Below are 26,273 nucleotides of genomic sequence, written 5' to 3'. Positions count from 1 at the left end.
AACATCATTCCCATTTTACAGTTGGAGAACTGATGCACAGAGAGGCTAAATCCAGATCCTCAAAGGCATTCAGGCTCCTAATTCCCATTGAAATCAGTTAGATTCATGCACCTAAATACCTTTAAGTATCTGTCCCTAAGTGACTTTCCCAAGGTTACCCAGGCAGTCTGTGGCAGAGTTGGATACTGAATCCAGATCTTCTGAGCATCAGTCCACTGTCTTAGACTCAAGACCATCCTTCCTCTCTAAATAATTAGTAGATGGCTATTTCTTTGGCTTCGCCTCTCCACAAGTATCTCTTTGCACTTCCATGGACGACTGTAATCAGAAATTGTTTAATCAGTCCACATGTGCAGTTATGTTGTCATGAAATGTTGAGCCACTTCATCATACTTCTTGTGTATTACACCTCATGATGATACACAGCAGCAAAAATGACTGTCTTAATACACTGTGTTGGTACAGTGTTAAGCACACAAGGGCCTCAGTTTTATCTGGGACTTCTAAGTGGTACTGTCATAGAAATGATAAATCATAGTAATAGTCACAGTAATCTTAAAAATAAGTCAATAGTCATAGTAATAAAATGTAACTCAGTCTTTACTCCTGCTAAATCTGTCCATGTTGTAATTACCTGATCCTCCCACAGCATCTACCCTATTTGTCTTTTTTTCCCATCTGTTGCATCCTGCCTGACATGTAGATTGTGAGGTCTCTGGGGTAGGGACAGGCTTTATTATTTGTCTGTACAGCACCTACTACAATGGAGATCCAGTCTCTGATAAGGCTCCCTAGAGGCTACCACAATAAAAATGAGTAATAATAAATTATAACTACCCTTCATTTTATTAGTTCTTCCTGATTGCTCGATACCACCCACTCAACCAGACCAGACCAGCCCAAATATGGAGAAAAAGTCCCCAAAAATGAAAGCTAGTAGTTCAGGAAGTTTAAAATAGCGTGGGATGGAATGTTGGAGCACAAATTAGGTTCTCTTTGACCCTAAATTTCCCAATTAGCTACTTGTATACTCAGTCATTTGTAACAGTAAAAGCAGACTAACAACACTGCTTGGGATGAAGTGGATTTTTGGTCTGCCAAATACATGACCTCTCTCCCAATGTGGGCTCACAGATGCAAGCCCAACCCTGCAGTCCTGGTACAGGCAAAACTCATATAGGAGATGCAGGATTGGGCTCCAAATGGATATGATTGTTCTGACGCTGTCATCAGGTATGTTTTGTTGTTGTTATGCTTCTTACTGGACAGAAATCAAGCGAGCATAAACACACACGAAATCCTGCAATGGCTTGTTGAGCAATGACTAGAAAAGTCAATACCACATGCTTATCAGTAAGCAGTGGCACAGGAAGGAGGTGTGTGCTTCACATTTTTTTTCAAACAGGTATAACAAGTTAGTGGAGTGCTGCGTGAGGGAATTCTCTGCTGCATATAATGTACAGGTGGTAGGCTGGAACTATACACCATAAATTTCACCACCTTCAGTATTGAATGTAGGACACATCCCCTGGCAAGTGCTTTCCCAGAACACCGTCCGCCCCTTGGATAGAACAATTAAGATAACAGATTATGTGGCAAAACGAGGAAAGAAGAAAAAAGTGAAAAATTAAATACAAATAATTTAAAAACATCCTTCCAGATGACCCATGGTGGGGAAAGAGAACACAAAGATAGAACCAGTTTTTCTGTATGGCTTCCTAGGTTTTGTTGTATAAGGCATCAACACCATCAAGTGCGCGGTATAAATCATTCAATACAAAGACCCTGTATATACCTAGGGGACTGACAAAGGTCTGGAAAGCAACTGGCTTCCCTCACGGTGATCACCCACTGAAAGGGAAAAGCTAGGAATAAAAGCACTGACTTTAGTGGCTGCTGCATGGAGTGTGCAGTTAATATTTGCTTACTAGTAAGTAATGATACTTTACAGTTATCTTATGTCTTTCATCAGTGGATCTCAAAACATTTTACAAATACTGTATTATGGCCCCAATTCAGGAAAATATTTAAGCACAGGCTAAATTATAAGTGCTTTCCTGCATCAGGGCCTAAAAGCACCCTGTGAGGTGGGCATCATTCTCATTTTCTATAGCTAGAGACGGAGGCACCTCTGTCCTGTAACAATGAATAATTCATTAGTAGTTAACATTTTAAATAACAGAATAATGATTTCACATTTAATCATAATTGTTTAATAATTGGCATGTGGGATTGACACTGGCCTATGACCATGTAAGTTGCTGGCAGCCAGGGCTAGAACTACAGTATGGAAGTCCAGAATCCCAATGTCTTGCTTGTTCTTCCCACTAAAACTGCTCCTGCCACTATATAAAATTTTAAACACGTGATGCGGTGGCGTGCTTGTTTTTATAGCCAGAAATGTGGGCGATCATTTTACTCAGGACTGGCCAAAGCTCACATGACTCTCCAATATAAATTGCATAGCACCCCACCAAATCATACGTTTTAGGTATCCCATTTATTTGATATGAGATTAGCCCATTTTTCCCAAGTCTCTTTCCGCTTCTTTGTGAAGCACTACAGAAAATAATTGTGCCATGGCTATGGGTGGAGAGTACTAATTTCCACAAGCACAGTTTAGATAATGGTTTGAAATCTCTACCATGTGGTCTGGAAAATAAAGGCATTAATGTGATGACTGGCATGACCACAAATGTGGTTAGAGTGACCAGATGTCCTGATTTTATAGAGGCACTCCTGATATTGGGGGATTTTTCTTATATAGGTGCCTATTACCCCCCATACTTTGTCCTGATTTTTCATACTTGCTATCTGGTCACCGTAAATGTGGTATAAATAAATACTTCCGAGATAGTTGGATTATCACAATATTTGTGTTAATTTTATATGGGTGGGGTTGCCAATTTTGGTTGAACATGTTCCTGGAGGTTTCATCACATGACATAATCTTTAATTAAAGATTAATCTTTAATTCCTGGAGACTACAGGACAATCCTAGAGGGATAGTAACCCCTATATATGGGGCTTTATAATGGATCCTCTCTCTGTTCTACCCAGTTTATGATCTTATATCACACCCATAACCATGATATTTGAAAAAAAGTGCTATTGCTATTTTTGAAATGCTTGTTACACTGCTTGTATGCACGGTGACAGGAGGTGGAGCAGTAACATGCATACACACGCGTGTGGACGCAGACACAAGCAGCTTGGATAAATCACAGTTAAGGCTACAATCCTGCAAGCTGGTCCATGTGAGCAGATCCCTGCTTCCACCCAGAGTCAGGGGTGCTGGAACAATTTTTATAGTGGGGGTGCTGAGAAAGAGCCATTGAACCAAATGGTAAACACTGTATATAATGGAAACCACTTTGAGCCAGGGGTTGTTGTTGCAGCACCCCCACACCTCTAGCTTCAGCATCCGAGACCCGCTGAAGTTTGTAAGAGTTCTACGATTATAAACTCTTACTGAGATTGCACGTACTTACTATATACGTATGTGCCATGCCTAGCACAACAGAGTTCCGGTTAGAGCTGCGTGAATAACTCTTCACTGATCAAACTGAGGGAAAAAATGTTTTGGGTTGACCCAAGGAAAAAATTTTCTGCAATCTTAACAAGTTAAAAAAAATGAGTTTGAGTCAATCAGAAACATTTCACTTTGTCTGAGTCATCTTAACCTTTTTAAAAAAACAAAGCTGAGGTAAAATTCGAACTGAAAAATTGTTTTGAATAAAAAAACAAAACATTTTGTTCTGAAAACATATTTTTTAAACATTTAGATTTTTTTTGTTCTCCCCCTTCCCCAACCCCAATGGACTCAACTCTGCAAATTCCAACACAAATTCACATGTTTTGGTTGACCCAAATCTGCATTTTTTGGCAGAAAAAAGTTTCAACCTAAAAATTTCATTGAGTTCTAGTCCTGATCTCTAAGGGCTAAAATCATGTGTTGTAAATAATAACAACTCCATGTTCTGTACTAGAAATCAGGGCTAAGTTAAGAACTGCAGCAAACCATTTCAAAAAGGCAAGATGGGGCAAACACCAGTATTTAACATTGGTAACGCTGTGTTTCAGTAACATTATCTTCAACCAGATAACTGTATTTGTTGTTGAGATGGAGGCACTGTTTAATAAAACACACAATGGAGATAATGCGTAAGAGACAGAACAGCTTTCTTTTCCTCATTCAGGTATGAGCCCTAGAAGAGAAAGATTTGGAAATAGAGTCAAGACTCCCAGCTCTGACAATAGTTTTCCTAGCTCTGACATTGTGGTGGTGTTTTTTTCCTTAAAATTTTCCACCAGTGCAGTTCCACAAGAGGTAGAAGAACAGCATGATGTCTAGAGTAGGCTATGGCAGTATTGCCACCTCTTGTGATTTTGCCGCAAGTCTCTTGCTAGTTGGTGTCCTTAAGGCCCCAGCTGCTGGAGTCATCTGATTATGTGAGACTCTCAGCTCTCTTTAAAAAAAAAGAAATTTCCTGATTGCAGACAAAAGCTTGAAAAGGTGATCTCTATGGGTTTAAAAACCAAGAGAATAAAAAGAACCTCAAATGTATTAATTGTTTTAACACTATCAAGAGTTTTAACCCAATTTCATGATTTTTTTGAGGCCTGACTCATGATTTTGCTTGGCAATATTGCTGATGTGCTGGCTTTTTAACTAGTGTCTCATCTAGACCTAGGGAGCTAGGCATCTAACTACCTTTGAGGATCTGGGCCTTAGCAGCTCTGGGCTCACATTTCCCCATCTACATAATAAAGATACTTACCTCCCTTGGTCATAGGGTTGTTGTAAGGGTTCATGCATTTTTTACACCAATGAGGGTGGGGCTGTCCCCCAGAGTAAATTTAGGCACATGCTTTAAGTATTTGTTGGGTTGTACCCTTGGTTTGTGAAGTGTTTTGAGTCCCTGGGTTGGAAGGTGCCATGCAGCGTTTTTGATCTGCACATGATCCTTGCTTTAAAAACTTAACCCAATAAGTTCAGGATGAGCCATGAGAGCTGGCAAACTCTCACTCTGCTGCATGACAAACTATTACGCACATCCCTTCCTCCCCACCCCCGTTTATGTCTTTGTTTGGGATGTTTTAACAGGTTTACAAATCTCTGCCAGCTCAGTATCAGAAACAAAACCAGCTGTGCAACAGAGCTAGTGTGTTTAAAGAGACATTACACCACAAACCAGTCATCGGAGCTCTCTGCTTACCAGGGTGTTACTGTATTGCAGAGAGAGCATTGTTGCAATACCGATTCTATTCTTCACCTCAGTGGCTCTCAACCAGGGGTAGCATACCCCCGGGGGTACTCAGAGGTCTTCCAGGGAGCACATCAACTCATCTAGGGATTTACATAGTTTTACAACAGGCTACCAAAAAACCACTAGCGAAGTCAGTACAAACTAAAATTTCGTACAGACAACGACTAGTTTATCCTGCTCTACATACTACCCACTGAAATGTAAGTATAATCTTTCTATTCCAAATGATTTATATTATAATGATATGGTTAAAATGAGAAAGCCAACCACTGTTCAGTGCTGTGACACTTTTGTATTTGTGTGTCCGCTTGTGTAAGAAGTCGTTTTTAAGAGAGGTGAAAGGTGGGGGTAGGCAAGACAGATCAGGTGCCTCAAAGGGGTAAACTAGTCTGGAAAGGTGGAGCGCCGCTGCCCAGCGCGCTGGGGAAAAGCTTGGGCACGGCAATACCTGGGGAGCGAGGGGGAAGGGAATGGACTCCACCCCAGCCGGCCAGCCCTGGGCAGAGAACTGCCCCTTTAAACGCCAGCTGGGCGGAGGGGGCGTGGGCCGGGCCAGTGCGCATGAGCTCAGTGGCTGGCTGCTGGGCTGGGCGTCCCTACCCCTGCCCGAGGGGGAGTCACTGCAGCTGGGAGGGCTCCCGAGTCAGCGCGAGGCGCCTGCACCTGCTCGGCTCCCGGCGCTGGCGGACGGAGCGGGCTAGACCGGGTCGGGCCGGCCAGGTGAGTGACTGAGTGAGCGTGGCCGGGCTGCGGGGAGAGACGGGCTATCTTGTGTCCGAGCGGGACTGGGGGGCTGGCAGGTCCGAGCTGGGTGCTCGGCGCTGTCTGTAGCTAGCAAGACGGGATGGTGAGCGGCTCTGCTCCGGGCCTCCCGCAGGGCTGTGCGGATAAAGGTCCCCGTGTGCCCAGCAGCCTCCCCGTGTCCCTGCCTCGTCACCCCTCCGATTTCATCCCGAATCTCAGCTGAAAACCTCCCTGCCCTGAATCTGTTTCCTCTTCCCCCACCGCCTCCTCGCTTGGGCGTTAGGGTGTGTCTGACCCAGGTGCTTTGGGAGCCCGTGGAGGTAACAGGTGGTACCAAATGGCTTCGTTGTACCCGGCACTGACTAACGCCCCGGCCAGGAGGCGATGGGCCCCCTCCTGTGTGTAACACTGCGGAGAATAGGCTATGTTAGATTGACCCACTACCCAATATGGGGGAGCTCCTGTAGTTCTCCCCTGCTTTGGACTTTCAGCGCGGAGAGCTTTGCCTTTGCTCCACCCCAGGCAGGTTTCATAGGAAACCAGCCCAAGATTATTTAAGCACCACCTCTTAGGTTGCGGCTGTCCAAAGCCAAGCGCCTGGCTACCCTTTGCAAACACGTGTTTTTCCTCCTATCTACTAGGAGGCTCCGTTTATGATGCTGTTTGTTTGTTTATCGCGGATGAGCTGGGGTGGGAGGAGTAAGAAATGTAGCTACTGAGGTGCCGCTACCATAGGCAGGAGGACCAGCTCATGTGCTCTGTGTTCTGCTTGAGTAATGATGTTTGTAGAGCCCTTTTGTATCCGAAAATCCTCAAAGTGCTTCCCTGTCTCTCAAAGGCTGGGTCTAACAGCTTGCATGCTTTTTTTATTAATAATATTTTTTGGTATTGAAAAATTTCCCACCCAGGAGGGGCAGCATCACTGCAAGTATTAGTATAGACAAGGCTGTAATAAGTGGTGGTTGGGGTTTTAAATATCCTGTCTTCTGAACTTGCTCAAAACAGGTCTGTGTAATTCAGTGCAATAGCATTAGCCATAGAGGTGGAGGGATGAGTGAGCCTAGTGCAACAAGGCGAAGATACAAGTAAAGTGGGTGCTTGCGCACAGGAGGGAAATGATGCGGGAAAGCTAAGTGGCATTCATGTACTCATCCCACTGCTCTAAAGCTGTGTTAATATCAGGAAGATGAAAAGCCATTTATTTGTGGTTGGGTTTGTTGTAGAAACCAGCAGTTGTGGTTTCTAACAAGTATTTAAGAAGTCCATTGCAAACATGCAATTATCTTATATTATTTTTCATTTATATCGCACCTAGAGGCCAGAACTGAGATCAGAGCCTCGCTGTGCTAGGTGCTGGACATATACTAACAGCTTACAGTCTAAATAGATGAGACAGCTGAAAATGGAAACTGAGGCAGAGAAAGGTGAAGTGACTTGCTCAAGATCAAATTCTTCACTTTTATTTTTTTTGGGGTTTTTTCCCCCTTAGTTGCAAAGCAATAGCAGGTAAGTACCAAAAATGCATAGCAGCTTTTTTTGTGCAAGGAATGGAAACTGACAGGAAGACTTTTTTCTCTTTCTTTTCCCCAACCCCACTGAAAAAGAATAGGTCTTGGTCTTAACAGCTTGTGTATTTTCTGGCTTAGTCTATTAAAAGGCATTATTTTAAGGCTCTTGTACAGATCCCTGGCTAATGCAGCTCTGCAGATGGGCGCTACTTTATAGATGTGGCAATTTCTATATAGAATAGTCATTTCGCAAATCTTCTTGTTATGTAAAATGGAACGTTAGTAGTCAAAATGCTTGTGAAAATGTCTTTATGGCACACAGATGACTCTGAAACCAATAACTAGGTTTAGATCACTGTTCAATAATAGAATAGAGATTTCGAGATAAAAGAAGCAAGTGTCTGATTTGTATTCTTCACAACTAAGCGTACAGAGACAACAATTCTAAATTAGGGTTGAGGTGCTGTACTGACTAGCATTATAAGTAACATTTGAAATTTGGGTGGAGAGGGGGATTCTTTCTTTGTATCTCTGAATAGTCGGTTTCTCTGTTCTCCCTGTATAATCAATGTGGTTTTTTCCCTTCTTGCTTGTGGGAGTGCTGTGGAGAAAATATTAACCAGGAATGCAAGCAGTGTGGGGAACTAGGTGGGTGTAGTTATCTGAAACCTTTTTTTAAGTGGACTATTTCAAGCTGACAGTGTCCATCTGATGATGAGGAGCATGTGAATAAATGTCAATAGAAGGGAACCTTAAGAAGCCAGCTGCAACATCACATTCTACCAGAACTATTCTGTTAACAGAATGCAATTGACAATTTGGAATTCTTGTTTACCACTGGCTTCAGCCATCCCCTCCCAGGTAGGTTGTGTATTGCTTAGAAAATCACTACAGTTAAGATTTTTGTCATGGCAATTTTTAGTCAAGTGGGTCACGGACAGTAAACAAAAATTCACTGAAGCCCATGAGCTGTCTGATTTTTTTAGCAAAAATAATGGTGGGGGAAGAACTTGATAGGGGATAACTGAAGCCTGGGGTTAGGGGGGATGTTGAGAGCCCAAGCCCTGCTGCATGGAAGGAGGGGAGCCAGCACTGGCTGTCCTCAGGCGGTCGGGGCTCTGGGGTCTCCCTGCCTTCTCTGGGGGCTCAGGGCTCTGGAGACAGCAGCTGGGAGCTGCAAGGGTCCCCTGCCACCTGTAGTGGCAAAGAGCTCCTTCTGTACCACCCTGGGAATGAAGCAGAAATTGTCACTGAGGTCTCTGTAAGTCATGGAATCTGTAACTTCTGTGACATCTTCTCTTTAATCCCTGATCCTTATGGCAGAAAAGCTCATAAAACAGGAACAAATCCTTAACACAGCCTGTTGCCTCAGCCAGATCACCCTTTGCATGTCTCCTGCCACTTACTATAGCTCTTTCTGAGGCAAAGCACTCTGCGCTGCACATCTCTTCCTACATCCTCCCTGCTAAGTTGCAACATTCACAAGAGATTGTAAACTCCCTTGCTAGACTGTGACATAGTGATGCTGTAGTGGGCTGCATGGATGTTGGGGACAAAAATTCTCATGCCTTCCTAAGTATGGTAGAAAACTATTCGTCTGTGATCTGTACAGCAGTGGGATCAAAGTTATGGAACCCTGTGTGATTTTACACTTGTAACAAGACAGAAGCCAGCTAATTTAAAGAAAAACTTGTACCTTGAATTGTCTGTATTCTATGCAGTTCCAAAGCATAAATGACTCTACTAAGCACCAAATTATCAAGAGGAGAAATGCAAACTAATTTACTTTTAAAGTCCTCTAAAATTCCCCTCCTGGAAGTTTGCATAAGAATGTTTAAAATCTTGGGAGACGTCAGTTCTATGGCGTATTTAATACCTAATATAAAATAGGTCTATACAGCCATTGGTGTTGTATCTAGTTCTTCCTTAAGTAGTCGCAGGCCATCAAATCTCAACCATAGCTGAGTAGTGAGAGCCTTATCCTTATCCTCCTGTAAGAAGTTAATCTAAAGAAAAGTAACTACTTGTCACTGGCTGAGGTTTTATTTTTAGGTGGGGTGGGGTGGGGAGGAGCTTTATTTCTGCAAACACATGGGAGCTAACAGCACTATTTAGAAATCTTTCTCTGGTTGTTTAACCTGGTATGTTGCATCTAGGCCTTTCCCGATTGTTTTATTTGTCTTAGGGTAGATAAAGTTGCTTTCTTATGGCATGATGTGGCTAAAACATATTGATTCTGTAAGTTACAGCGGCAGTTATTCACAAGTGGTAAGGCAAAGACTCCAACCAACTCGCTTCTCAACATTGTTCTGATCAGTTCTCTTGAACCTGTACCTAATCTTAGAAGATGCCGAGCACCCTGGACTCCTGCTGACGTGAGGATTAAGTCTGTAACCAGAATTTTACTGCGTTGTGAACAGCTCGCTTACCTGAGGGTCTTGGGGCGATAGTTCCAAAACACTAATCGCATGGATTGCAGTAAAGGTTTCTTATCTTGGCAGTGGTTCGGTTACCTTGCCTTAGAAGTAGGTAGTTTAACAATCTCCTATTGTTTGGTGAATATTTTCAAAAGTGTGTTCTTTCAACAACAACAAAAAATAGCCTGCTCTTGAAAATCCAGAAAGACCAGTTAAGAAATGAAGACCACATTGAGCTGGCTTTTTATTTATTTATTTTTAAAACATCCTGAACCTGAGAGATTAATTTGGTAAAGATGTAACCTTGACCATCAATATTAAACAAAGCAAGACAAAGTATTGTACACATTGAAGTTAACTATTGTTTGGAGAGGTATGTTAGAGGCAAGCACAAATTAACAGTTCCTTTTTTTTTTTTCTTTTTTTAATTAGGCTCCTTTCTCCATTTAAGTTAGGCTCTGCTTTCAGCAAAGCACTAGAACACATGCTTGAATTCCCTGTGAAGTCAATTGGATTCAAGCACATGCATTAAGTGCTTTGCTGAACTGTTGCTTCACTTGCCTGGCTGTTTTAGGGCCTTATATACACAGGATTAATTATTGTAGTGTTGTCAACACCTGTGACTTTATTTTTTTAAATCACAAATCTCATGATGCTTGGTGTTTCTGAAGCCCAGCTTGGAGATTAGTGTGATTATGTGAGAATCTCGGCTTTCATTTACAAAAATAAGAGGTTTCCAGCACTCATTGCAGAAAAAACTTAAAAATGTGACCTGAATGCATCTTAGTGGCTCAGAAACCAAAAACTTAATGTATTTTATTTTAAAATGTCACTAATTGGGGGGCCTGATTCTTGATTGGAATACTTGGGGTTGGTACTGCTGTTGTGTATTGCAGTAACACCCAGAGTTTTCAGTCGGGATCAGAAGAGCTCCATTATTCTAGGTTCTTGTACTAAGGGGTCACACGCTTCATTGCTTCTGTACACCAAGCTCATTGCACACACCAAAGGATCCTTGCATCTCTCCACCCACACCCCCCACAAGCTTCCTGTGTGCCACCTTCCCATCACCCTGTATTTCTGGGATTCCCAAAAACTCCCTCTGCCAGAGACTCTGTGTCAGATGGAGAGACCCCCCCGCCCCAGTCTCCCACTGCCAGAGGTTCTCTGTGCATCCCATTCCTCCTTACCCCTTTTCCCTCCATGCCGGGGGCTCTGTCTCCCTTTCTCCACTTTCCTTCACACCAGGTGCTGGGTGCATACCCCCTTCCGGTTCCATCCATTCTTCCTTCAGCCCCCCCCATCATTATGTCTCTTGTCTGTCTAGGAGAGAAGCCATTCAAGAGATCAACATGTTGTTCTCTACTGGGAGAATGAACATAAATGAGGTAAAGTTATTATGCTGGAAGGCATTAATGGATGCCATCAACCAGTTGTTTGATCTATAGACAATTGAAGGGATGATTGAAGCTGTGACTGTGCTAACTGGATGACAGGCTCTGTCTCCTATTTTCCCTTGTTTTATTATTTGGTGGGGGAAATCAGTGTTCTGGTCATTGATGCCTAGAATGTTCCCTGTGATTTGATATATAATTTTTTTTTAAGTGTCTCGGATGCAGTGTTCAAAAGTCATCATGCTAAAGGCGGACAGAAATGGCGTTGAGTTAAGTGAAAGGCCTGGCCTACAGTTAAAGTTAGGTTGACCCAACTACATTGCTCAGAGGTATGGATTTTTCAGACTCCTGAGCAGTGTCATTAAATTGACCTAATCTCTGGTGTAGACAGTGCTAGGTCAATAGAAGAATTCTTCCTACCTAGCACTTCTTGGGTAGGTGGATTATCTACTCTGATGGGAGATGGAAAGCATATGGTTTCTGCCCTGGGAGATTTTGCAGTCTAAAGCTATGTCTATGCCACAGAGCCTATACCAGCATAGCCATCTAATGTAGATGCAATGTGTGCCAACAGAAAGGTTTTTTTCTGCCAGTGCATGAACACAATCTCTCCAAATGTTAGCTACACTGACAAACACTTTTGTCTGCACAGCTGCATCTGTGCTGGGGGGGGGGGAGGTTGTCAGCATACCTGTGTCATTAGGGGGCATGGTTTTTTTATATCAATGACTGACACAGCTAGGCTGCTATTAGTTTTCACTGTATACCAACCCTAAGCTTATATCCTAACAGCTGTGTTTTTAGAACAGGTAAAACAGTGTTTTGGCCAAATACACTGCTCACCTGGTTTGTGTGGGTGGGATCATGCCATGATAGAAGAGCATTTTTAATAAAAAGCTATGCACTACCACTTCTGTCTGTCTTTGAGTATTTAGGAAGCAGCATTCCCCATAGTATGTAGGTTAGAGCATTTCTTGGTTACTTGGTTGGACCCTGATTGGACCCTGTCTAAGGGGCTGACCAAAATTAGGTTAAGCGCCATTTCCCAGTGCAGATGGAAAAATGTATTGTATTGTAGACCAGCCCTAACAATGAGATTGTGGCAAACCAGGGTGTAACACTACCTTGCGCTAACCAGCTACAGTCTGTCCGGTTGGACCCTGCTGAACTGCATTAATGGTTTATTAAAGCACTTTGAGATAGTCCCATTTCAAAGAGGACAAGATCAAAGTGCTCTAATTTAAGTAGCAGACAAGTGCGAGGTAGACACACATCCTAGCTTGCTTGTCTGTGAACAATGAGACCATGGCCCTTAAATATTTGCATTAATGCACTTTTAACTAGCATGAAGTTAAACACTATTTTGCACACAGTCTGCCCATAGTCATGCTTTTAAAACTTACCTGGTTGAGGTAACCTGTGTTTAAACACAACTTATCCCTGTCTCCACTTGGTGCCAAGTTGTATAAAACAAGTTACTTGAACTGAGTTAGCTTTTTCTTAGTGTAGACACATCCTACCATGTTCAAAACACACATCTAACACAGTTTAAAATCCTAGCATAGATAGGGCAAGTTTTAGTTTTCCATTGGTTTAGCTGGTCATGGTGAACCCTGGGGAAGAAGGGGCAGCTAAATTGAAGTGATTCTAGAACTTGCCCTGTCTCTGCTAGGATTAAAACACGTCAATTATTGTGTGGTGTTAGCATAGGTGCTGGAACTGAGGGTGGTGCTAGAACTGGGGGTGGTGCTATACCCCCTATTCTGTCATGGATTCCATCATGTCCAGGGTTCACAGTTTGGTTCAATGGTTTCCAGCACCTCCATTATTAAAATTGTTTCAGCACCCCAGTGGGCGTTACGCCTTTTTCCTAATGTAGAGAAGGCCTAAATTAACACTTCCTTATCATCCTACATGTCCCCGTAGACATGGCGATAACTTTTGTTCTGCCCAGATGCTATTGCTGTTTTCTCTTTACCTTTATCCAGGATGCCTGTCTCCTTGTTCATATTATCGCCAGAGTAGGAGAGTATGTTCTTCTAAAGTTCAAGGATTTAATCTCTTGTGCAGATACCAAAGGAGCTAAAGAAGGCAACCACAGTTGGTATGTATCTTCCATCCCTGTGCATAGACCCAGCCACATCATCAAAGCAAGCATGCACTTTTCTGATTTAAACATGGCTGTGACTGAACCAGGTCATAAAATGATTTGGTTTTGTCGTGCTGCCTGGCCAAACTTTGTCTAGACTTCTGAGAGTAGGTTTGTTTTGATAGCCTTCAACTGCAGCCTACCGTAAGGGGCTGATCCAAAGCCCATTGAAGCAAATGGGAGTCTTTTTTTCATTAATTTCACTGGGCTACAGATCAAGCCTTCAGGCCATAATCCTGCACGCACTTATTCATGTACATATAGAAGTAGTACTATTGAGCTCAATGGCGTGTGGTGTGGACACATAGAGGTTAGAGACTTTGCTGTCATTCTTCATGAGATAGTTTTACTGGAAATACATCGTGGGGTTTTTGGTGTATTCCAATTCTACTCTTAAAATGATTTGTATATGGTGCTCTTTTTCCTTAAAGAATAGGAACAGAGTTTGGGCTTAGAACTCTGCAGGGTCTAGAATATTATCCTGACTTGGTGGGAAGTTTAATGTTGATGCAAAGAGCTTACAGCTTCTTTATTTCTAAAACATTATATTTATATATAATATAGGGAGGAGAACAGTTCAGCAACATTGTTTGTTTTTTTTTAAATTTTAATAATTTTCCAAGAATCATGACCATATTTTCTTCTGTATCATGCTGGTCATGTAAGTGGAATCGTGCTCTCTACATTTGGATGCTTTCCATTTTGGAAGGATCAATCTTGCCTATTAAGCTCTCAAACAAAATTGCTTTTGTGGTTTGCTACCTAGTACATCACTTAGCTCCCCTATTATAAAAATTCTGTATCTTGTGGTTGCTAAACATGAAACAAAGTACAATAATAATCTGAGTCCACAGGCTCTAAAAATTTGACGTCCTGGAATGAAAGACAACTCCTTAATCTACAGCAATTTTCTGTAGTCTCTCTGAGTCTATGCATCTTGGGAAGGTTTAAACTGAACTCAGGCTAAAATTATCAGTGTTAGTTACAACATATTGATGAAATCCCCATCTACTGACTGAACATGGTTAGTTGCAGTTAAATGTAAGAATTGTGCGGCTTTCAAATAATCCTAAAGTGAAATTTAGAGCACTGTTGGGGGGACTCGGAATTTGCTCTTAGGAAAACTGTCAGTGTTTTCAGATGTACTTTGCTGCTGCCTGGCCTGAAGTGCAATATTTGGACCACTGAGTGATGGAACAGTCTACCATGATTGATTCAAGTATGGGCATTGCATTTAAACACCTGTAATGTGCATAATGAGTGTGTTGGGTAGACAAGAAATAAATCCTGTTGTTAAAAGCTTCCATTTTTAATGCATTTTGAAGGTCAAGAAGAGCAGTTTCCTATTAACCTGCTGTTTCATCTCCCCTTAGGATTTATTTTACTTTGAACCTGTCTGGTTACCTTGACAATCCTATTGGACCATACCATTGGGGGGGGGGCATGTTTTGAAGCTCATTAGGAGGTTAGAATAGAGGTGGCTAAAGTAATAAAATCTCTATCTCTTGCTGGTGATGGGGGAGTACCAAGACACAGAGGGCTGGTCTACACGGGGGGGGGGGGGGGCAAAATCGATCTAAGATACGCAACTTCAGCTACGTGAATAGCATAGCTGAAGTCGAAGAAGTATCTTAGATCGATTTACCTCAGGTCCTCACGGCGCGGGATCGACGTCCACGGCTCCCCGAGTCAACTCCGCTACCGCTGTTCGCTCCGTTGGAGTGCCGGAGTCGAGGGGGGCGCGTTCAGGGATCGATCTATCGCATCTAGATGATATGTGATAGATCGAGCCCCGAAAAATCAATCGCTACCCGCCATATTGGCGGGTAGTCTGGACATACCCTGAGACTTTTGCATTATTCAAGTCCAAGAAGGGAATTTGTCTATAAATTATACTACCCATATCTCAGAAATGCTTGGAGGCCGCAGTTGAGATCAGTCCTCATCGTGCTAGGCACTGTACAAACACATAGCAGCAGACAGTCCCTGCCCTGACAAGCATAAATTCTAAATAGACAGACACATGCAGTGGAGGCCAGGTTGGGAGAAAAGCAGTGTTATCCTTCTTTTACAGATGGGGATATGAGGCCCAGAGAGACTAAATGACTTGTCCAAGATCACACACAGTCTGTGGTAGAGCTGAATGTTGAACTTAGGTCTCCTGAGTCCCAGTCATGTGCCTCCACAATACCTGCCTGCACTGCCCTCTGTCCTAGGCCAAAGCTATGTAGCACCAAATTTATCAATAAATTGCCATTTTGGATTATTGCTTTGCTAAAAACCTCTGTCTGAATTACATTTTCTGCTCTGTTAGGAACCTCTTCTAATTCCCTGGTTAGGCTCCCTGTGTGATTGGGCCATAATTCTGTTAAACATAGCCTAAAAGATCAAATCTAAGAAACTTTAAAAAACAACCAAAAAAAAACTTCCTGCCCTGTCCATATCAGCAGTTGAATATATTCATCTGATAAACCAGGCTCACAAGCTTTCCTCATATGAGCAAAATCTGTAGGGTAGACAGGGCTTACAAGAGAGAGGAATAATGGCTACCATAACACATGCTGGGTAGAAGGGTGAAGACTACTTCTTCTCCAGGGAACAGCTACTGAGCTCAATGAAGCCTTTCTGAGACTGAAATGCAGGGTGAATAACGTGGAGTTGTTGGAAGCGAAGCTGCTCACTACTGTTGTTAGAGTTCTTATTAGCGTTGGATCTGGATGTTCTTTTTCAGGTGCAAAGAATACCCCACTGAGGGCTCAGTCTGGGACGTCCTGGAGGTTTTGCGGTTGACTTCAGTGGGAGCAGGACAGGGCTCTTGGGTCAAATAGTTCTCCCGCCTCCTCCTGGTTAGGTTAGGTTTGTTTAAACTTCTGGAGGCTATCTTTGTTGAGACACCCTGGTGATGTGAGCCAGGTAAATTCCTAGATAGACAATGGACTTGGTGACCTTTTGTCACCAATGGGGCACCGTTGTGAAAATTGAGGCGGGGGTGAGAAATTCAGCAAGAAGCTTTAAGGTTAGGATATCAAAAAAAACCTGGGGCTCCCTGAAAGATACTGTTAATGGATGGAACAAATATGGTGCTTCAGTATATTCAACCCAAAACTCCTACATGAACGTTACAGGGAGATGTTCAGAGGCACAAATGGGAGGTAAGCCTCCCACTTCCGTGAAGTTGTGGTAAGAGTTGGGCATTTGTGCCTTTGACAACCTCCCTTGCTTGTAAGCAGTGTCTCTTGAAAGCCAAAGGAATAAATCCTTGTCCTGTTGAAGTCAGTGGGAGTTCCCCCATGGACTTCAGCAGAGCCAGGCTTTTAACCCATTGTGTTACCTTTCACCAAATGCTGCTGCCATGTGAACAGTCTAGTGCTATGTCCCAGTGTTTACTCTGAAGATGGAGCTGAGGAATCCAGGAATGGATCCTGTGCCATTACTTCCTTCATGCTGCTTGTTGGAATTTCACATCCTCCTGCCTTTGCATATCTCTGGTGCCTGCAGAGGAAGAAATGAGAACACTGGCAACTGCAGCAGGTTAGAAACGTGCCTGCCTCGTATCCTTTGGTCATAGTTTTCATAGTATACGTGTATGAAACAGTAATTCTGGGCATGTACTTACTCTTGCAATTACAGCAACACCTTGGTAAGTCTAGTAAGAGGTGGGCATGAGAAGAGGGCCAAGTAGGAAGTGTTCACTCCTATGGATAGATGGCTTTAAAAACAAAAAGTCTCCAAAGTAAATCATAACTGTTACATTTATTGTTGCTTGTAAGAGCAGCTCTTTCCTATTCTATTCTAGCCTGGTTCAGTGAGGTGGAAATCCACTGCTCTGTTTACTTTGGATTGTATTCCTAGGATTTGCTGGATTACAGTTTAGGTACATTGTGTAGGAGTCTCTCCAGAAGACAAATATTGGAGCGACAGCATAGCTAAGACAACATTCATACATACCTTAGTATATCATAGCATTCTGCCAGGAAGAAGTGATCAGGAGAATGGAATTGTTACAGAATATTGATAGATGCTCTTGTACTGATGTGACATGCCAATCAGCTGGTTGAGGCAAAAAAAGTTTGTGGTTTCCGAGATCCGGGGTGGGGTGAGAGAGGGGAAATTATCCAGTTGAACTGGAAATGCAAACAGGGCTCCCTACTTCTCACTTGTTTTGCCCCTAAGGAGTCAAACTATGAGACTGTAAGTTCTTTGGGTCAGGGACTGTTTCATTCTATGTTTGTACTGAGTCCAGCATAGTAGGACACCATTCTCAACGGTCCCAAACGTGATAGTTGGTGGCACCAAACACCAGCCTATGATCCAAGTGTACTGAGGAATTGTTACCACTCTACAGAATATTTAAATATTGCTTGTGACTGGAAAAGTTCTGGTGGAAAAAGACGGTGCATCCAAAAAGTGTGTGGTGTTACTTCTCAGTACATCATCATGTTATTAGATATGTTTGAGAGGAGATGGGTAAGTAGGGTGGGGAAGTGTCTCATGCTGTTAGTGAGTGCTGTCTCTAGAGGATGCTCTTATCTTCAAGTTTAATGTTTGGGATTGAAGAAAATATTGAGGCAGAGGGGTAAAGTTCCTTCAAAGCATTACAACTTGTTCTAATGCTTATCAGCCAGATACTGCAGAACTGAAACCTGTGATCATTTTGAAAGCTCTTGTGCGCCAGTAAATTCTTGTGTATGGGGTTTTTATTCCAGTAAGCCTGGGTTCGCCAAAGGAATAAACATCCTTCTGCATGACAGTGAATGAAATTAGTTAGAACCGGAGGTGCTTTAAGGTTTAAAGTGCAATTTCACTTTAAAAATGGTACCTGCTTACTCCACAGATGGGTTCCTTGAATGTAATCAAGATTGGATCTGTTCACATGAGTGACAAATGAGTCAGCCCTGCAGAGCTAAGAGATGGAACTGGATTTCATTCCTTTATGCATCTTAATAAAAAAAAAATTGTTCCCATCAAGCCCATTGGCAGTTAAGGGGTTGCACAGAGGTCTCTGAAGGTGTAATAATTTGGCATGCAGAATCTTATGACCAGTAGTAGTGAAGTGTGATGATACTAATAGAAAACCGAGCCTGATTGTCAGATCCCAGACTGAGTTATGTATGGTAGTTATGTAATGTTCACACTGATAAACAGAGCCCATCTGATCCAGAAGTCGCTGAGATGGACCTGTAGCCCCTCCATTCCATGTATTTTAAAGTCGCCTTTTAGATTAGAAATGCCCTAGTCTCCTGCAAAGTGATTAAAAGACTTTTTCCTGATTATAGACTTTGAGATCTTCACTGTTTACCCTCTCTGCCCTTCAAATAGATTTAAAAATCAAACCTAAACTAACACCACAATTCTCTTCATCTTTCAGAGATGAACATGGTGAGCAGCCCCACATAAGGCATTGACCACTTTCTGTGCTGCCTGACCAACTTGCTTTGGAACGATCTTTCTTTGGAGTGGGATGCCTAGACATTTGATGTTGGACTTTTCAGAAATGGCATCTGAAATCTCACCAAAGTGCGGATTTGAGAGCTTCGGAAGAAGTGGGAGCTTGGAGAGTCGAAGCAGCCACTCTAGGTGCAGAAATTTTACCTTGGTAAGTGCTTAATCTAGCTAAGTGACCTAACCTACCTTTGCTTTCTTTGCATCATGTAGTTTTGGAATTTAACAAAAAAAAATGTTGAGTTCAATTGACTTGAGTCCTGTGTTACTGACTTTTGATTATAGCGCTGCATAAATTTTAAGGCCGCAAGTAACCATTTTGCTCCTTTAGTCAGCCTTTCTGCCTATGACGCAGGCCATAGCTTGGTGGAATACCTTATTTTATTTCATTCACAAAGCTGAATCATTTCATTCACAAAGCTGAATCAAGACTACGTTGATAGATCAGATCACATTGTAAACTTCCCTGTTCCGTTCACACATCTTACTGCCACAGATTTGGAATCACAATTGACTCTTCCAGACCCAGACAAGTCCTTTGAACAAAAGAAATGGGAGATGTTTACCCTCTTCCTAAAGCAGGGCAGCTTTGAGAATAACCATCAGTAAGGTACTTCGTGCTTGATTGTAGACATCTCCTGTATTCTGTTTCCTATTAGATTAGGCACTTAGTTGCCACTAGCTGCATAAAGGCTCTACGGCTCAGACTTAATATAATTTGGTGTGTAATGAATACATCACCATAAACATAGCTGTCTTCACATAGCATGTGTGTGGTCATTAAAATGGTGCATGAGTAATTGCTGAGTGTGAGAGACATGAGACTTGCATCCTCCAATTAGAATGACTCAGACTGTTCACTATTCAAGCATTGTCACAGGAGGGGCCAGGGAAGGGATGGGGTCCTTTCACACTTGAGTCAATGAGCCATTCATGGGTGGCAGGTATAATAGGCCTGGGGAGGCTAAGCCTTCCTTAAGCCAGACCGTGGCCCCACCCATGCTGCACCCTCTTCCCGCATGCTGGTGCCCAAGTCGGCAGGAGCTCAGTTCTGCCGCCAGCTGGAGCGGATGCTGAGGCCAGCTGGCTGGTGGCCTGGTGCTGGGGGGCAGGGGTGGCCTGGTGCTAGGGTGTAGGGGAGGTGTGCTGGGCGCTGGGTGCCACCTGATGGTTGGGAGGGGAGGTGTGGTGGGCACTTGGGGCTCCAGCTGGTGGGGGCAGCAGCAGGGCCTTGGGTACAAAGGGTGAGGCCATGTGGTTAGTCTCCCTGAAAGGGGGGGGGGCAGATCTTGCGTGCCAGCGATGCAGTCACTGCCACTGAGAAGGCAATGACCCAGGCAATATCTGCATCTCAAAAGCACTGAGCATCCATAACAGCAGGTCTCAGGCTAGGCCCCCAAAATCGGTGGCAGTTCTTGGGAAATGAAACACAACAGGTGTTCATATCGTCACCGGTCTACTCTTCGGTGTCAAGAAGTGACATGGGCCACCTCTTGATCAAACTTCATCTAAGTGGGCGTTGGCATGCGATATGCTTACATGATAGGGATAGAATCCTCTGCTGTTGTGGTGTTTCCTGTATATAACAAGAAGAGGGGTTTTTTGTACCCAACCCAGCAGGGATAACAAGCTGGGTATTGATGGAGGACTTCCACCAGTGTCATGTACCTCTCAGCTGGCCAAGCTCAGGAAGACATTAGTGCCTTTTCTGTAGGCCTTGCTGTGTGGTTTTGTGTGGCTGTTTTATCCATGTGCAGTAGGAAAGGTTAATTCTAATGTGACAGGTCTCTTAAATGATATCAATATTAAACAGACGTTAAATGGTTGGCACAGCAGATAAAGCAGCTAGCAACTAAGGAAAAGTTGCACCTTCCTGCAGCTCCCATTGTCCGGGAACGGCAAACCACAGCCACTGGGAGTTGCGGGCGGCTGTGCAAATGTAAACAAACTGTCTGCTGGCCTGCCAGCAAATTATCATGATGGGCCGCAGACTGCTCACCACTGCCTTAAGTGATGCTCTTCCTCCCAGGCAACGCCGATTCCTTTTTGTGGCCTTTAAGCAGGGCCGGCTTTAGGAAGTGCGGGGCCCAATTCGAACACTTTTGGTGGGGCCCTGGTAGGGATGACTTAAAGCCTTTCATTTCTTAGCAACCAGTTCCCTATAAAAAGTTCTGATTTAAGGGATGTGTGTGTATATATGTGTGTGTGTGTGTATATATAAAATTTATATTTTTTGGTACCAATAGAGTTACCATATGTCCGTATTTTCCCAGGAGGAATTTTTAAAATGTAGCCTGACGTGTCCGGGAAAATACAGCTGTATGTTAACCCTACTCGTAGACTCTAGGACTGGAAGGGACCTCGAGAGGTCATCGAGTCCAGTCCCCTTCCCTCATGGCAGGACCAAATACTGTCGACCATCCCTAATAGACATTTATCTAACCTACTCTTAAATATCTCCAGAGATGGAGATTCCACAACTTCCCTAGGCAATCTATTCCAGTGTTTAACTACCCTGACAATTAGGAACTTTTTCCTAATGTCCAACCTAAATCTCCCTTGCTGCAGTTTAAGCCCATTGCTTCTTGTTCTATCATTGGAGGCTAAGGTGAACAAGTTTTCTCCCTCCTTCTGATGACACCCTTTTAGATACCTGAAAACTGCTATCATGTCCCCTCTCAGTCTTCTCTTCTTTTCCAAACTAAACAAACCCAATTCCTTCAGCCTTCCTTCATAGGTCATGTTCTCAAGACCTTTAATCATTCTTGTTGCTCTTCTCTGGACCCTCTCCAATTTCTCCACATCTTTCTTGAAATGCGGTGCCCAGAACTGGACACAATACTCCAGTTGAGGCCTAACCAGCGCAGAGTAAAGCGGAAGAATGACTTCTCGTATCTTGCTCACAACACACCTGTTAATGCATCCCAGAATCACGTTTTGCTTTTTTTGCAACAGTATCACACTGTTGACTCATATTAAGCTTGTGGTCCACTATGACCCCTAGATCTTTCTACCATACTCCTTCCTAGACAGTCTCTTCCCATTCTGTATGTGTGAAACTGATTATTCCTTCCTAAGTGGAGCACTTTGTATTTATCTTTATTGAACTTCATCCTGTTTACCTCAGACCATTTCTCCAATTTGTCCAGATGATTCTGAATTTTGACCCTGTCCTCCAAAGCAGTTACAATCCCTCTCAGTTTGGTATCGTCCGCAAACTTAATAAGCGTACTTTCTATGCCAACATCTAAATCGTTGATGAAGATATTGAACAGAGCCGGTCCCAAAACAGACCCCTGCGGAATCCCACTTGTTATACCTTTCCAGCAGGATTGGGAGCCATTAACAACTACTCTCTGAGTACGGTTATCCAGCCAGTTATGCACCCACCTTATAGTAGCCCCATCTGAATTGTACTTTCCTAGTTTATCTATAAGAATATCATGCGAGACTGTATCAAATGCCTTACTAAAGTCTAGGTATATCACATCCACCGCTTCTCCCTTATTCACAAGGCTCGTTATCCTATCAAAGAATGTTATCAGATTAGTTTGACACGATTTGTTCTTAACAAATCCATGCTGGCTATTCCCTATCACCTTACCACCTTCCAAGTGTTTGCAGATGATTTCTTTAATTACTTGCTCCATTATTTTCCCTGGCACAGAAGTTAAACTAACTGGTCTGTAGTTTCCTGGGTTGTTTTTATTTCCCTTTTTATAGATGGGCATTATATTTGCCCCCTTCCAGTCTTCTGGAATCTCCCCCGTCTCCCAAGATTTCCCAAAGATAATAGCTAGAGGCTCAGATACCTCTTCTATTAACTCCTTGAGTATTCTAGGATGCATTTCATCAGGCCCTGGTGACTTGCAGGCATCTAACTTTTCTAAGTGATTTTTTACTTGCTCTTTTTTTATTTTATCTTCTAAACCTACCCTCTTCCCATAAGCATTCACTATAGTAGACATTCCTTCAGACTTCTCAGTGAAGACCAAAACAAAGAAATCATTAAGCATCTCTGCCATTTCCAAGTCTCCCTTTACTGTTTCCCCCTCCTCACTGAGCAGTGGGCCTTCCCTGTCCTTGGTCTTCCTCTTGCTTCTAATGTATTGATAAAAAGTCGTCTTGTTTCCCTTTATTCCCATAGCTAGTTTGAGCTCATTTTGTGCCTTTGCCTTTCTAATCTTGCCTCTGCATTCCTGTGTTGTTTGCCTATATTAGTCCTTTGTGATCTGACCTAGTTTCCATTTTTATATGACGCCTTTTTATTTTGTAGGTCGCGCAAGATCTCGTGGTTAAGCCAAGGTGGTCTTTTGCCACATTTTCTCTCTTTCCTAACCATCGGAATAGCTTGCTTTTGGGCTCTTAATAGTGTCCCTTTGAAAAATTGCCAACTCTCCTCAATTGTTTTTCCCATCAGTCTTGATTCCCATGGGACCTTACCTATCAGCTCTCTGAGCTTACCAAAATCCGCCTTCCTGAAATCCATTGTCTCTATTTTGCTGTACTCCCTTCTACCCTTTTTTAGAATTGCAAACTCTGATTTCATGATCACTTTCACCCAAGCTTCCTTCTACTTTCAAATTCTCAACGAGTTCCTCCCTATTTGTTAAAATCAAGTCTAGAACAGCTTCTCCCCCTTGTAGCTTTTTCAACTTTCTGAAATAAAAAGTTGTCTGCAATGCAGTCCAGGAACTTATTGGATAGTCTGTGCCCCGTGGTGTTATTTTCCCAACATATATCTGGATAGTTGAAGTCCCCCATCACCACCAAATCTTGGGCTTTGGATGATTTTGTTAGTTGTTTGAAAAAAGCATCATCCACCTCTTCCACCTGATTAGGTGGCCTGTAGTAGACTCCCAGCACGACATCACCCGTGTTTTTTTACCCCTTTTAGCCTAACCCAGAGACTCTCAACACTTCCATCTCCCATGTCCATCTCCACCTCAGTCCAAGTGTGTACATTTTTAATATATAAGGCACCCACACCAGAATCTGGGTAAAAGCATCCATGCTTTGGTGCTCTGTCTGGCTACAGGCGCAGGTGGAGGAGACAGAAGCAGTGCTGCCACAGGTGTTGCGGGTCCTTCTCACCATCGTAAGCCTCCCTCTGTCAAACTCTCTCAAATTCCCGTCTGCAGCTCCCTGTCCACTCTGCTGTGCTTTAAACAGAAAGGTTTAGGATGGGGCTTGGTTTATAGGTTCAGGGGACCAATGAGTCACAGATGAGACCAACAAGGGACCCCCACTCCCTTCCTACTCCCCTTCCAAACTCCCTTGCGAAACTCCCTGTTAGCAGCTCCTGTTCACTAAGCTCCCTGGTTGCTTGTGCGCAGCTTTATGAAGCCCTGGCCTGAATGAATGCCCCGCCTACCTAAAGTTCTTTTTTAAAAAAAGATGGGCCTGAACTAGAAATGAGCTCCATTTTACATGTGTGGGTCCCCGCCACTCCCTGGGGGGTGTGCTAGGGTGATCAGATGTCCTGATTTTTGGGTCTGTCTTAGATAGGATCCTATCTCTCTCCCCCCCCCCACGCCCACACACACACCCCGTCCCAATTTTTCGCTCTTGCTGTCTAGTCACACTAGGGTGTGCACATGTATGGGTCCAGGCTGCTCCCTGCCCCCCTCATTGAAGCAGGTTGGCAGAGTTACTGCCCTGGGAACTGCAGGGCACCAGTGGACATGGGGCTGCCTGGAGGTAGGATCTGGCTGCAGGCAGGGCAAGGGGTGCAGGGCTGGCTGGAGATGGGTGTGTGGGGTGGGCAGGCTAGCTTCAGGCAGGGCCGCAGTGAGGTGCAGCAGGGGCTGACAGGGCTGGAGACAGAGGAGTGTGGGACTGGCTGGCTTTAGGCAGCGGGTTTTGGCAGGGATTGGCTGGAGACAGGACAGGGGGGTACGGGGCTGGTGCGGAAAGGGCAGGGGGTGCAGCAGGGGCTGGCTGGAGACAGGGCAAGGGGTGCAGACAGGTGGTGCAGCCCACCCTGTATGCTGAGTGCCCCCTCCTCCTCCCTCCTTCACTGGGGTAGCAGCAACAGCAGCCGCCCGGGGCTCCCCTGCTTCCACCACCCAGGCCCTGTAAATAGCTGAGGGAGCCCTGGGGAAAGCGGCAGAGGCAGCTGGACCCCTCCTACTACCCCAGGGCTCTGGGGGCTATTTAAAGGGTCCAGGACTCCCCTGCTTCTACTGCCCCAGCCCTTTAAATAGCCGCGGGAGCCCTGGGGAAGTGGCAAGGCTCCAGTGGCTATTTAAAGGGCTGGGGCAGTAGAAGCAACAGGAGCCCTGGACTTTTTAAATAGTCCCCAGATCCCCACAACCCTACCCCAGGGCTCCAGCAGTGGGGCTCTGGTGGCAATTTAAAGGGCCTGGGGCTCCAGCCCCTGCTGGGAGCCCTAGGCCCTTTAAATTGCCCCCTGGGGAAGCTGGGCCACCCTGGTACAGCGCACCGGCTCTTGCTCGTATGCAGTACTGGGGCTTGGGCACGGGGCCCTCTGAGGGGCAGGGCCCAATTCAGGAGAATTGGTTGAACTGGCCTAAAGCTGGCCCTGCCTTTAAGAAGTTTAAGTGACTGGCATGTCTTCGCTTCTGCACTTTGTCAATGAGGAAGCAAAGACAAATAGTATTGACCTTACATGTGGTGTTCGTAAAGATGTAGAGATTTTTTGGGGGGAAGGGGAAAGAAAGAAGTACTGACAGCATGCTAGACTTCCTTTATGGTGCATATTCACACACGATCAAAACCTTTCATCACTACATCTTAACATCTCTCTACAATTATCAGTCACCCATAGCTGTTTTCAGCTGGCATCACAATCTTTAGATATCTTCAGATACTACAAGGCAGACAGATCATTAAGTTCTTAGAAACCTTTAAACGTATCTTTTGTCTGCAGGACTTCAGAGGATAAGAAGTGAAAGTTTTTTGCTTGAGATATTTCCTCCCCCCCCACCCCCCCAGGCCAGCTGGTTACAAGGAAAGGGCTCTCCATATCTCTAGGTGTCTAAACTCCATCCAGCTGGCAAGTGCAACCTTTGGATGCAAGATCTCTATGGAACTCAAACACAGGAAAACAATAGCATGTGCAAACAGTTGAACTAACTCTAGCATACGCTGGCTGCTCGGAGCCAGTCTGGCTGACGTGGTAGCTTAAACACAACTGCAAACTTTGCCTCCACCAGTGCTGCAACTGTGAAACTGTACAACTGCTAGCATTTGGGGGGGAGACTTAAATTCTTGGTCTATACAAGGCCCAGCTGTAAGAACCAATTCTTGCCAGCAGTCTCTTGTCATTTTAGCATATTAAGTAGAGGAAGGCTTGGAAATATGGTGCAGCTGTCTGCATGTTAATA

At 44.0% G+C, this 26,273-nt stretch overlaps 1 protein-coding gene across 2 annotated transcripts in view; it reads left to right on the top strand.

The window, feature by feature from the left end:
• The first annotated feature begins 5,386 nt into the window (after positions 1-5,386).
• The window catches only part of PROSER2 (proline and serine rich 2), a 32,600-nt gene continuing 11,713 nt past the window's right edge, over positions 5,387-26,273 (top strand). The window contains exons 1-2 of one of the 2 annotated variants that reach the window (XM_030568962.1): positions 5,387-5,470; positions 18,851-19,078. In XM_030568962.1, the coding sequence (XP_030424822.1) occupies positions 18,944-19,078 (135 nt within the window). In that variant the 5' untranslated portion in view covers positions 5,387-5,470; positions 18,851-18,943. Of the gene's footprint in view, positions 5,471-5,903; positions 5,991-18,850; positions 19,079-26,273 lie in introns of those variants that run through there. The other variant, XM_030568881.1, reaches the window with a different exon arrangement.

This window comes from Gopherus evgoodei, chromosome 1 (genome assembly GCF_007399415.2).
Source record: "Gopherus evgoodei ecotype Sinaloan lineage chromosome 1, rGopEvg1_v1.p, whole genome shotgun sequence".
NCBI lineage: Eukaryota > Metazoa > Chordata > Testudines > Testudinidae > Gopherus > Gopherus evgoodei.
This window is presented reverse-complemented; position numbering and strand designations above follow the sequence as displayed.